Below are 13,257 nucleotides of genomic sequence, written 5' to 3'. Positions count from 1 at the left end.
TATAGTAAATGAATGAAAAGCAACTGTTAAAGCAAAGGAAGTAAAGAATCTGATGGATGCCCAAGACTGCCAGCTAATAAAATATCTAAATTTGAGAGTTTATTTTAAAAACCCAACTTACCTTTGAAACTGTCGGCCTGTTGTTCAACTGACTCTCGTACCATTTTCCAAAAGCAGTCCGAAACAGCAAGGCTGAGATTTCTTGTAGTTACTTGGTGTGCCTTTAGCATGCTTGTCCTACAAAACAATAACCAGAGCTAAAGTATATTAAAGTGGCAGAAAGGACAATACTATCACCAAGTTTGAGAATGTGCTTGTTATAACATAATGAGGATAGCCACTTAATCATTTTATACTAGGGCGGTCCAATGAACTTTCTGTGATGAGGAAAGTAATCTATACCCGTGCTGTCCAATATGGTAGCTACTAGTCACATGGGGTTATTAACCCCTTGAAATGTGTGGCTAGTGTGACTGAGGAACTCACATTTTCCTTCTGTTTAATGTTAACTAATTTAAATTTAGAGACTTCCCTGGTGGCACAGTGGTTAAGAGTCTGCCTGCCAGTGTAAGGGACATGGGTTCGAGCCCCGGTGTGAGAGGATCCCACACGCCGCAGAGCAACTAAGCCCATGCGCCACAACTACTGAGCCTGTGCTCTAGAGCCCGAGAGCCACAACTACTGAAGCCCACGCCACCTAGAGCCCGTGCTCCGCAACAAGAGAAACCACCGCAATGAGAAGCCCGCGCACTGCAACAAAGAGTAGCCCCTGCTTGCTGAAACTAGAGAAAACATGCGTGCAGCAACAAAGACCCAACACAGCCAAAAATAAATAAATAAATTTAAACAAGCACACAAGGCTAGTGACCACTATATTGGATAGCATAGTTCTACCCACTTGCCAGCTCCCAACCCAACAGACAATTCTCAAGTCTACGTGTGAAAAGACTACCTTGACTTACTATACTAATATAGAGGCAAACGCACTCTTCCAGTTCAAGAGACTCTCTACATGTTGTAATGTTTTAAAATTCAGTTGCCCTTTAGCTTTTCTTCTTTGCTTTTCTGTCAGTATCTTATTTTCTGTTAATTTCTGTCAATATCTATTTAAGGACACCCCTTTCACACTCCCACCCCTCACTCCAACTTTCCCCAATACTGTAAGAGAAATGTGTACACGCATTTAAACATGTAAGTGTTGATTTTAAAATATCACCTTATAAGTAAAACAACTTAAGTGGTGTCAGTGTGGTCTCCGATGCCCATATGCCAAGGGGCAGTTTATTACAACAGCATGTACTGTACTGTGTGATAAACTGCTCCCAATTCTGTCAGAGTAGCTTGAGGACTTGCTTATTAAATACAGATCGCTATTTGGGAATTCAATTCTGGAAATTCAATGTTAAACTGATAGCTATAAAACAAACTTTTAAATGAAAACAGCTGAAGCTACTCCCTCACTATAAATTCTTTAAATATTTAAACAAGATACCTACTTTAGGAGTTTTGAATTCTGAAAAAATTCTTCTTCATAGTCTCTTATAGCTTCAATGCTTTCAGAGCTGTTTCCTAGGGAGAGATGATGGTAAAGTTCTCACTAAGAAAATTCATTTTTATTATTTGAAAACAACAAAAAACTATAATAATCTGTCTTTGCATACCTTTTCCTGTTACAACAGCAAAATAACCTAGAGCTTTCATTGGGAAGAGTTTTCCTTCAATTATCTGCTGAATCTATTTTCAAAAGTGGGAAAAATAAACAGATACAAGTTTACATAATTTTTAAAGCATAACATGCTATTTAGAAAGCAAATTTAATAATGCTATATATGTATATGTTTGGGTAAATATATGTCTGTACAAAAGTACTGAAATGTATTTCAACTGCTATATATGTCTGTACAAAAGTACTAAAATGCATTTCAATTGCTCTTTGAGGAAAAAATGAAATACATTTAGTTTTGTTATATTAAAAATGTATTGTTAAAACTTAAGTACCAAAATTAGAACTTGGAATGACATATAGAGCTTTGGAGTCAGGCCTTAGTTTGAATTTCTTCTCTGGCACTTACTAGGTGTGTGGCCTTAAGTAAGCTACTTAACTTTTTCAAACTGGTAGTTGAAAAGGTTATATGATACTTAACACAGTGCCAGGCATGCAGAAGCACACAATAATAGTAGCTGCTATTATTATTTCCCCAATATCTAAATTCTAACAAAGTTGGACAGTCTTTTTTTTTTTCTTTTTTTAACTCTATAAAAAAAAAATTTGGATCCAGTGGTTCTCAACGCTTTTAGGGTCAAAACTCCTTTTCTAAATGAAATAAAAACTACAGACTCTGTCTCCAGAAAAATGCACATTTGCACAGAGATCTGTCATTCACACATAACATAAAAGAGTTCCTACTCCCAGAAGCTCATTAAGATTAATACTGAGATAAGAATCCCTCCTCTAAGACAAGTTACATTTCTAGGCTAATGCTAAATCTTTGGTATAAAAAAAGACTGATATAAGCTTCAACTGTATTCAAAGGAAATGCAAACTCATTTTCCTAAAGAAGAGGAGAAAAATGAAAGGAATGATGGGAAATGGGAAGGAAGCGCAGAAATTTGCTTCTACCTCACTTCTCCCCTCCTCCCTATCAGGACCAATACTGCCAAGGGCAGGCCTTACCCTTAAAAATAAGGCAAAGCTAAGGTCACTGAGGCTGTACAGAAAAGAGTTAACACAGCAGGCCTGAGATTGCTGTCCTCAGAAAGGCCTGCCTGTCCTTGGCTGGCATCTGGGAACTTAACTGGTAAACAATTCCCTACACTGATATAAAACTTTCCCTAAATAACAGTGGCTCATTGTGCAATCCATGTGGTTTATGCTGAGCATCTGCTTTCCCTTGGGCGTCTGGAATCTTGGTACTTGAGGGTGGCTACATGAACAGCCCCCGATAAAAACCTTAGGTGCTGTGTCTCTAATGAGTAACTTGTTGCTGGCAGGATTAAGCATTTCCTGTATGACTCTACTAGGAAAGAACTCTTGGAAACTTGAGCTTGGTTTCCTTCAGATATCACCTTCTGCACCTTCTCATTTTGTAATTTTGCTTTGCATCCTATCATTGTAATAAAATCTTAGGTGGAAGTATGACTATGTACTGAGTCCTGTGAGTCCTACGGAATCAGGGAGTCTAGGGGTGGTCTGCCTTGGGAACCCCATCACAGAGGCATAGTCCTACAGAGTTTCGGGTGGGAAAAACAGAAATTCTAAGCAGTAGCCAGAGGGATGGGTACTTATATCTGAAGTTGTTCCATGGGGGATGAAGATATAATAACAACAGATGATAGCCACTATTTACATAACACTTTTGTGCCAAGCACTATTTCAACCACTTTACGATGGATATTTAACTCAATAAGTTTTCATTACCTATGGGACAGTACCATTAATATCTTCATTTCCAACAGATGAGAAAGCCTAAAGCACTGAAAAAGTAAAACTTACCTAAGGTTACACAACTAGCAAACAGTAGCGCAGGTGTGAAACCAAGCAATCTGGCTACAGACTGTGCACTTTTACCCACTTTTACCCAGTTTCTTATGCCTTCATAATTAAGTAGAGAGCATGTCCTAATAAACCTTGCACACAATCGTACCTTGAAATAAAATACTTTCCTTGTTAAGGGAAGAGGAGAGAAGGGACACTGAATACCATGAATAGAAGTCACAGAATCTCAGAAATGAAAATGACCTAGAGATCAACTAGACTAATAGGTTGGACGGTGCACTGACTGGATGCAGAAAAGTAACAAGATTTGCCCAAGGACATGCAGCTGGTTGGTGGTAGAGCATGGATAAGAATGCTGAGCCCTGACACCCCATCCATGCCTTCTCTATTATGAAAACCTGCCTCACAGTCTTTCATCAGTTAAGAAACGCAATGTTTATCTGAAAAAAATAAATAATAAAAAAATTTTAAAAAAACAGGACAAAATAAAATAAGGCCCAAAAGGAATTTAAACTGTCACTAGTTTTACATTAATTAATGAACATCAACTAAAAAAAAAGTTTAAACTATAACAAAAAATACTACAAATAAGGTTAATGACTGTATGTCAACATACAAAATTTAAATTAAATTAGAGTAAGCAACATTAGCAGTTTTAAGTATTTGAAGCAAACTGATTACAATTGTGGAATTTCACTTATACCTGGATATTGCACTTAAGTAATTTCCTATAACTATACAATACTTTGTTTTTAATGAGAACCAAGAAAAATCCCATTACTACTTGTATTTCACAAGGAAATTTTTTATTCCCCCAACCAGTCCCTGTCATAACTGAAGCTTGTATAAAGAACTTGCCCTCACCCTGCTTGGACTAGCCACATTTTTCTCTGCCAGGTCTACTTTGGTCAAAACAAATATTGTCCTTCTTCCATGAGGATCCATTTGACTGACCAAGTCGGTAACAATGCTGCGTTCAGCATCCACAGATCCATCTGAAAAAAAGATTGAAAAATGACATTGTAGGGCTTCCCTGGAGGCACAGTGGTTAAGAATCCACCTGCCAGTGCAGGGAACACGGGTTCAAGCCCTGGTCCGGGAAGATCCCACATGCCAAGGAGCCAAGGAGCAAGTAAGCCCGTGCGCCACAAATACTGAGCCTGTGCTCTAGAGCCCGCGAGCCACAACTACTGGGCCCATGTGTCATAGCTACTGAAGCCCGCAGGCCTAGAGCCCATGCTCTGCAACAAGAGAAGCCACCACAATGAGAAGCCCGCGCACCGCAAGGAAGAGTAGCCCGCACTCTCCAAAAGAGAAAGCCCATGCGCAGCAACAAAGACCCAACGCAGCCATAAATAAATAAATAAATAAGACACTGTAATGGTTACAAAGTAGGTTCTAAAAACTTCAACAGGCTACATCCTTGTGTCTACATTATAGTAAGAAAATTTTTCTTAATATTTTATCTCAGTTATGAAAAGACATTCTAGCCAATAAAAATGTCTATGATGCCTACACAGTGAAATTTATCAAAATATCACCAACTTCAATTCTATTTACTAATAAAACGAACAAGTAAGAGGAGATAACAAAACATATTTATTTTGTATGTTTATGTAACATGCATATGTAGAACAAAGCTTTGATTGCTAAGTAAGGAAGAATATTAGTGCAATTAAAATCTTTCAATAAAACTTACCTTGAATACATAGTATGATAGCATTAGGATTCTGCATATAAGCTTTGCTGATACTGAAAATAGTTTCTTTTGTGTCAGGAGCCATGCCTGATGTCACAGTCTTGAAGAAAAAGGTTTTAAATGTCATTATAAATGTCTTTCACAATAGGAAGATAAAACACACATTTTGTAGATACTTACATTAATCACACCTGGTAGGTCAACAAGCACCATCCTCTGTAGTCCAGGGCCCTTTACATTTAAGGATATGGTCTGTGCAGGGAAAAAAAATCCAAAAACCAAAAAACTAATTTTGGGAAGCAGCTTGTTAGGAATTTTTTGGTGACACATATTTTGAAAATTCTGTATGTCATCCATTCAGATATGCAGCTCAGAAAAAAATTATGCTTTTTCTGACCATAACAGTAATTATCATAGAAAATTATCCACAAAACAATATTCTTTGGAATATTAAAAGAAAAAAAAAAGACTAAGCATCTTGGAACAGCTGCAATCTAAACATCAATGCTAACACCATGATTTCAAACCATAAACATTGGATTTCCATAAAACATTGTTGAAATGAATTGCAACACTTACCTCAGGGCTAACAGTACAGCCTTCTTTCACGTTTTTTCTCATTCGGAGTTCTATTTCATGTCTTAATGCTGCAAGCTATCAATGGAAAGCAACAAAATCCTAAGGAAATCTTCAGTTAAATATTCCATTTAGTTGTCTTTTGTAAGTTTACACATGTTATAAAAAGTTACATACATAAACCTCATACAAATTCTACTTACATCTTCCTCTTTGGTAAGATCAAACTCCCGAGAACTATCTTTAAACAAGGCCACGTGGTGAGGGCCTTCACTGAGAGTCACCTGAAATTAACAGAACATTGAGAAGACTGTATTTACAATTCCTATTAATTCCCACAGCACTTATATGGTTCTCATTTTCCAGTCAACATTATACAGAGTACCAAGCAGAAAGCCATCAATCTCAAAACTTGAAAAACTAAAAGGAAATCTTGCATTTCACTTCAAAGGTAAATTTAGGTAAAGGACAATTCATTTATTCAACACCTATTTATTGAGAGCCAACTGTGTCAGGCACTGCAGATGGGGGAACTCGAAGAATTGACTGTAACTGGTTTAGGCCTCATTATATACTGGGAGAAATATACAGAGAGAATAGGTCTGTGTAGCAAAACCTAGGATGCCACAGAGGAGAGCAGTACTAAGGGGAACTAAGGCAGCCTTCACCCAAGGAGTGACATTTGAGCAAGAAATTCTCTAACAACTTATATGTCAACAGTCAGTGGTTTCATGAGAACTTCTAAACTTCACATTCCTTAACTTTTCAGTTGTAACTTTTCAAGCTTCTCTATAATGATTCGATTTCACTTTTAAAAAACAATTCTGTCTACTAAGATTAGCTAAGCATACAGAGGATAACAAATAAAACCTAGCTGTTTGGAGACATCTGAGCAGCCTGGACTGAGTCCAGGACCCCAAAGGATCTGGATGGGTATATTCCTGCAGCTATTCTCCCTCAGGGCATTTGCTGATTTGTGGCACATGGTGGCCTGAAAGAGAAGTTTAAAACTTGTAGCAGTCTCACTGTGTTGAAGAGACAAAATCGGATTCCAGGGCTATCAAGCAGCCACCATCTAAGATGCCAAACTCTCAGAGAAAAATGGACAGCAGAAATAAATCTCCAAAAACTGAGCCCTACATGCTATGCACAATTTCCCTTTAAGGCATTTGCGCATTAAGGAACAAAGAAGCTGTTAAAGAAGTTAAAATATTAAGTCAAGATTTTGGCAATTTCACTCTTCAAGGGGAGACAAAAATCTGGAGTTTAGAGTCCATGAAGGAGGAGAAGTCCTGGTAAATACTAGTGAAGTAATGACAAACTGAAAAGAGAACAGCCTTGTCTGTTTCAAGGAAATCTGTCCATGATATCTGCCTGCTGGAAGAAAGTGAACTCCTTCCTAAAATATAGTATCAGCCATAGCCACTACAATTAGGGTGCTGGTTACGATGTAAAAGGTAGGTTCACAATATTTTTACAGTTAATTACAGAGCATGATATAGTCAGTTCATTATTTTCCCCCTAAATTTGTAATATTCCAAATGCCCATCAACAATAAAACGGATCTATAAAGTGTGGTATATTCACACAATAACACAAAGCAATGAAAAAGAAACTAGTTTTACACAACATGGTTGAAATCACAGCCAGACCCCAAACGATGCACTGTCTGAATCACACTAGACTGCCTGTTGTAATTATAAACAGACCTCAATTCTGCAAGACTTCAGCATCAGCCTCATTGTCTCACTTTCTACCACTATTCTAGCCTTCATTCTTGGTGACTTCAATTTTTCATTTCTCCAATCACTCTATACCTACTCCATCCATTCAGCTGAGTTAAAACATACACACACATCCTTGTGTCTACATTACAGCAAGAAAAACTCCTGATCTTTGTTCATGCGTGAAGGATGCTGCCTACTGATTTCTACACTAGCAATAATTCCAAATGCTACATATCAATTATTTCTTTTGTCAGAATTCTTCATTTTAACACAATGGACAAACTTCATTAAAGTGACTACTTTCCTGAGGAACTTCATTTGGCCTATTTTCCTTTTTAACTGAAGTAGAGTTGACAAACAATATCATGTTAGTTTCAGTGTATAACATAGTGCTTCAACATTTAAATACATCACAAAATGACCACCACAGTAAGTCTATTAATCCAGAGGGCCTATTTTCTTACCTTAACCGGAGAACGTGTCATCATCTCCCCAGACCCTCTAGGGAATATTCGTGCTTGAGCAATCATTTCCAACACACTAGTTTTTCCAGCACTTTGATCTCCAACCACAACAACCTTATGACAAAATAAATACCACATATTCATATCTTTTGATACCAACTTAAATTTAATAGATTTGGAATGCTGCTGAGAAGTTTTAGTCTTAAAAATTATCCACAATTAAATGATTTTAAAATATCATCCAGAAAAAAATGATGGTTCATACATTGATGTGTATTGAAAACATAAACAGCAAAACATTAACTGGATCCATTATTTACAGCCAAATTTTTATTAAAAACTCATGCTAATTTAAACCACTAGTTTTAAAAACACATTAACATTAATATTCCACAAATCTTTTCCATAGCTAGTTTACTCTTTACAAAGACATTTTCAATTCTATAAGGTTAAATTTCACTCATGTACCTAATCTTATCCACCATTCAGGTATTTTAATATCATGGATATCATGAATACATAATGCCAAATATCTGAAAGCCTTACTTTATTATGCATAAATATAAGTAAACCAATGGACCAAAATAAAGAGTCAAACAATATTCAATGCTTAGGGCATCACCTAGAACACATGAATATTACACAGAAAATTTTATGTCTTTGTCTATGTCTATACATATGTGTATGTATTATGTATGTAACTTTTTAAAAAACTACAGTGCTTTTTTGCTAATGGGCAAGTTCACTGTGTACTAATTTTTTACTTACCCTTGGCAGATGATCTTGTGTATTATAACTGGCATCATAATCGGACAGAACATCAAGAACTTCAGAGTACATGTCAATCAAAGATTTCTATAAAATTCAAGAAATGAGTAATATAAAATAGTGAAAACATTTTTAAAAAACCACAGATGTGTCGATAAAAGAGCTGATACATTCAAAATGTTTCCATAATAATTGTATTGCTTTTCCTAGTTACGCAAATAAATATTCCTAGTAAATGTAAAACAGTACAGAATAAAATTCCATATGTTCTTATCAAATTTATTTTAAAGAGACAATGATTTAACACAGTATATTAATTCATGATTTCCAAACCTTCTAATTAAATGGTAAAAGAAGGAGGTTATTGTTTAATATTGAAGAGCTAACATTAAGTGCCCAACAAAGGAAGACCATTAACACCAAAAAACGCCCAATAAGGGGTCAGGTGACCAGCTGAAAGGAATGTTTGGTGTATGCGTCAGAGTGGGAGAGAAAGAGAGATTGAAGAACTAGTAAAGTAGAGAAAGAAACATCAAGATTATTGTTAAATCAGTATGAATGATTAGTGTACACTGATAACTGGGCAGACTAAAATGTGAGAGCACCAGGGGCAGACATCTCAGTAAAAACAGTATCAAACACGGTGCCTGGAAAATTATAAGCTTCAAGTATTTGAGGAATGATTGAACATATACACAGGCCTGGGAAAAAGGTTACTATCAAGCATTTAATAATTAAAGGTAAGTTTCAGTGCCAAAGTAGGAACAAAATGAGGGTCTACACTGACTTTCATCTCTCAACACCTAGAAATAAAAGGAAAGCAACTCTTATCCCCTCCACCTAAAAATAAACCAAAAACTTTTCGAATTTTCATTACCATTTCATTTTATGAGAGAAAATACAATTTCTCAGTGTTAATATATATAATTCTCAATATATATTAACACTTGGATGTGGTTTTTCCCATCTGCCATGTGCTGACTTATAAATAAAGTTGTGCTATTTATTTGTTTTATGCAGTCGTAATTTGGAGTCACAACTATTAATACATGTTGGTTAAACTAGGGCTATATATCTTTGGACCTTGGCTACAAAATGAATGTGCCATGATTTATTGCAGTTTTGCTATGTACATATTCTGTTTACTTATATGACATTTAAGTTAAAAGAATTACTTCAATTTCATTTAGCACATAAAGGTTGGTTTAGTGGGGAATAATAAGATTTAATTAACTGATAATGGTAATTACCAATGTGCTGATGATAACAATACCAGCATGCTTTTTCAAAAATACTTTAAAATGTCTAAGGAACCTTCCAGAAGAAAACATTAACTATTGTAAAACTGGAGGAAGTGGCCTCTTCATTGAGTGGCAATACAAGTAAGGCAATGAAAATAAGACATATGTAACTTTCTATCAACTTACACTGCTGGTTTTATAGCTGTATAAATTAAGTAAACCTAGAGATAAACTAAATATTTCAGAAAAAATAAACTGATTCACAAGAAATGACTCTTGAAAGTATGAAAATTTATGGATATAGTATAAAATAAATGTTTGAAGATTATAATTTGTGGAAAGTCTTAGGAAGAGACCTCCCTATCCCCTAAGCATATCAGGTTAGAAATAAAAGGATAGAACCCTTTGCAGTTCCTTAAAATCCGGTATTGATCAACACACAATGTGAAGTGGTAAAGTTCTGAGAGCGAACAAATTAAGACAAACTTAAAGTACCTTAAGCTTTCTGTGATGGATGCCTTTGTCATCTTTCTGTAATACTAATTTTCTCAATTCTTTGTTCTCCTTTTCTAGCCGTTCCAAGATTCTCTGGTACTTTAACTGCAAAAAAATAATACACATAACTTTATAAGAAAGAGATGGGTTAAAAAATAACATTAAGTGTAAATTAAAATCTTCCAAGATCCTGAAGCAATATCTCCTGCCTACTTAAAATGAGTTATTTCATTTAAAAGTCATCTATGAAAATGTTGAACAAATAAATTATGAATATTATCTCAAACAATGAGCTTCATTATAGTTTTCTATTTCAATTGGAATTTTGTTTGGAAAAGTCTTTGCTGTTTATGTTGAAGAAATTATTAAAAATACTAAAAATGAAAGGAGTTGAAGAAGGAAGTTCTTAAGTATCCTCTATGAAGCAATATTTCCTATTACAACAAAATTTTAAGTCTTCATTAAAGGGACATTTGACAAAAATTCAAACTCTCCCCATCCCCCATATTATTTTATAAAAATGATATAAAATAAAAATAGCTAACAGTACCTGACTATTCAGTATGTGACAGGCCCTTTACTGACTGTTTGACCTGCATTAACTCCCGTAAGCCTTCAAGTGAGGCAAAGGTTATACAGATTAGGAATCAGAGGTCAGGGATGCCTGGTAGCCTATCTAAGGTCACAGAGTTTTGAATACAGGTCTGAGTTGAGGGGTCAAACTCTTCCAAGTTTTGGTAAGTTTCTGTGGCCAGAAATTACACATTAATTTTTAAAATATTGATATAAGAACAATTTAAAGAAAACTAATACATTTAGACAGGCTTTTTTGTCAAAGTAGATGCTTGGCTATACAATGTTCTTCTAGAATAAATGTGATCCTTTTCTAATTGGTCTTCTCTGTACACTATTATTTCTTCTCTAAACATTAACAATGTTCAGAAAACTATTAAGAATTACTCTTTCCTATAACCAACTGGATGTTTATGTCCAACTTACAATAACATGACTCTTATAATCGAAAATATTTCTTAGAAAATGTTAGGTTGTTATAATCTTCCAAGCATACAGTAAATAACAAGAGATCATGGCTCTATCCTCAGAGAATGTCCAGCTTAAGCCAAATTAAAGAAAATATTATGTAATAGTACGAGAACTACAGGCTAGATTCTATTATAAATATATTTTTACAGAATTTGTTCATCTATCTGCAGTAATAGTATATATAACAAAATACTGGTAGTTATCTAAGAATTAGATCTGTGCTGTCTAATATGGATGGTAGTCACTAGCCACATGCAGGTACTGAGCACTTGAAATGTGGCTAGCCTGAATGGAGATGAGTTAAGTATAAAATACACACCAGATTTCTATAATTCAGTAAAAATACATAAACACCACATTAATATTTCTTATACTAATTAGATGTTTAAATGATATTATTTTAGATCTGCTGGGTTAAATTTATTATTAACATCAAAATTCTACCTATTTCTTTTCACCCTTGTTTTAATGTAAAAATTTTAAAGTGCATGGCTTGCATTATATTTCTACTGGACACTACTGATATAGATAACGCTATTATTACATCATGAACTCTCCATCAAGTGTGTGTCAATGCCTAGCAGCTGACAACAACTGTACAAATTGAAGGGTTGATATCAATAGGTATATATAGGGGTGGCAGGATTTCCACTGGCTCACTTCCTGGTAAATATGGAATCAATTATGGGGTCTACATTTTCTGGGGCTGGAAACACTCTTTAGTACAGGTGCCAATCTGCAGTCTTCCTACAGAGATGTGCTGCTGGGTCATCCTGCAAAGACATCTAGACCAGTAATTCTCAAACTTAAGAATTCATCAGAATCACTTGAGGGTTTTTAAGAACAAAGATTGCTCAGTTCTACACCCAGAGCTTCCCACTCAGTGAAGATGGGATGGGACCAATAATCTGCATTTCAAACAAGTTCCCAAAGGACATTACTGATGCTAATGTTGCAGAGACCACATTCTGAGGCCAATGATTCTTAATCCCTGGCTGCAGATTGTAATCACCTGGCTGGGAAGCCATAACAAATATATACAGTGCTGCTCAGAGCACACGCTATTCTAACATATAGTCAAGTGTAAGAATAATGCATAGATATTAAGAAAACCTGGGACTCAAAATATACTAGTTCCTAATTTCATCTAGATTGTCCTTGTATTTTTTTCCCCTAAAAAGAGAGACCCAATAAGTCTTTTTAACTTATTCTTAATTATTGCATGTCATTGTATCTACATAGAATAACTAAAGATAGAGTGGGTGATGGGGCAATTTTTCACTAGAATGTTACCTACTCAATTACATTGCACAGAAAAAGTCTTTAATGATAATTGTTATCATCAATTATAAGAGAATAACTTTTCATAGTAGTGTTAGAAATACCTTTGGAAAGGTTATTATCTGATTGGCTTTGGGCTTCAGAGAAGAACTGTGGTAGACTCAACTCCAATTTCTTTAACTGTTACATAATTAGCCTATCAATGTAAAATTGCAAACATAGATTTATATAAGGACAGGTCACTTTCCCCAGTTTTTGCCGTAGTTTTTCTTTAAAATTAGAAGCATCAGATTCACTAAAAAATAGGTTTTTACACATAAATTAGTTAATTAAACTTATCAAGTTCCTTCATTATTCCTTATTTCTCAATTAGTTTTTGCATTTTGGGGAGCATCTACTTATAATAATAAGGTTCTATCATTAAGCCACTCTAAATTTTGCTTTGTTAAAAAGATAAATTTCCATA

The 13,257-nt window shown here is 35.1% G+C and overlaps 1 protein-coding gene across 6 annotated transcripts in view; it reads right to left on the bottom strand.

Annotated features, from left to right (window-relative positions):
• Positions 1-13,257, bottom strand: part of OPA1 (OPA1 mitochondrial dynamin like GTPase) — a 96,754-nt gene that overhangs the window by 59,782 nt on the left and 23,715 nt on the right. For all 6 annotated transcript variants that reach the window (XM_012536361.3, XM_033403720.2, XM_033403719.2 and 3 more), the window contains 11 exons: positions 10,467-10,571; positions 8,731-8,817; positions 7,963-8,076; positions 5,975-6,055; positions 5,775-5,849; positions 5,376-5,447; positions 5,196-5,295; positions 4,361-4,491; positions 1,662-1,734; positions 1,497-1,569; positions 122-237 (listed from right to left, as the gene is read on the bottom strand). In XM_012536361.3, coding sequence (XP_012391815.1) covers positions 122-237; positions 1,497-1,569; positions 1,662-1,734; positions 4,361-4,491; positions 5,196-5,295; positions 5,376-5,447; positions 5,775-5,849; positions 5,975-6,055; positions 7,963-8,076; positions 8,731-8,817; positions 10,467-10,571 — 1,027 coding nt within the window. The remainder of the gene's footprint in view (positions 1-121; positions 238-1,496; positions 1,570-1,661; positions 1,735-4,360; positions 4,492-5,195; positions 5,296-5,375; positions 5,448-5,774; positions 5,850-5,974; positions 6,056-7,962; positions 8,077-8,730; positions 8,818-10,466; positions 10,572-13,257) is intronic.

The sequence above is a fragment of the Orcinus orca genome, chromosome 5 (assembly GCF_937001465.1).
Source record: "Orcinus orca chromosome 5, mOrcOrc1.1, whole genome shotgun sequence".
In the NCBI taxonomy this organism is placed as follows: domain Eukaryota; kingdom Metazoa; phylum Chordata; class Mammalia; order Artiodactyla; family Delphinidae; genus Orcinus; species Orcinus orca.
Note: the sequence above shows the minus strand (reverse complement) of the source record. Positions and strands in the feature narration are given on the sequence as shown.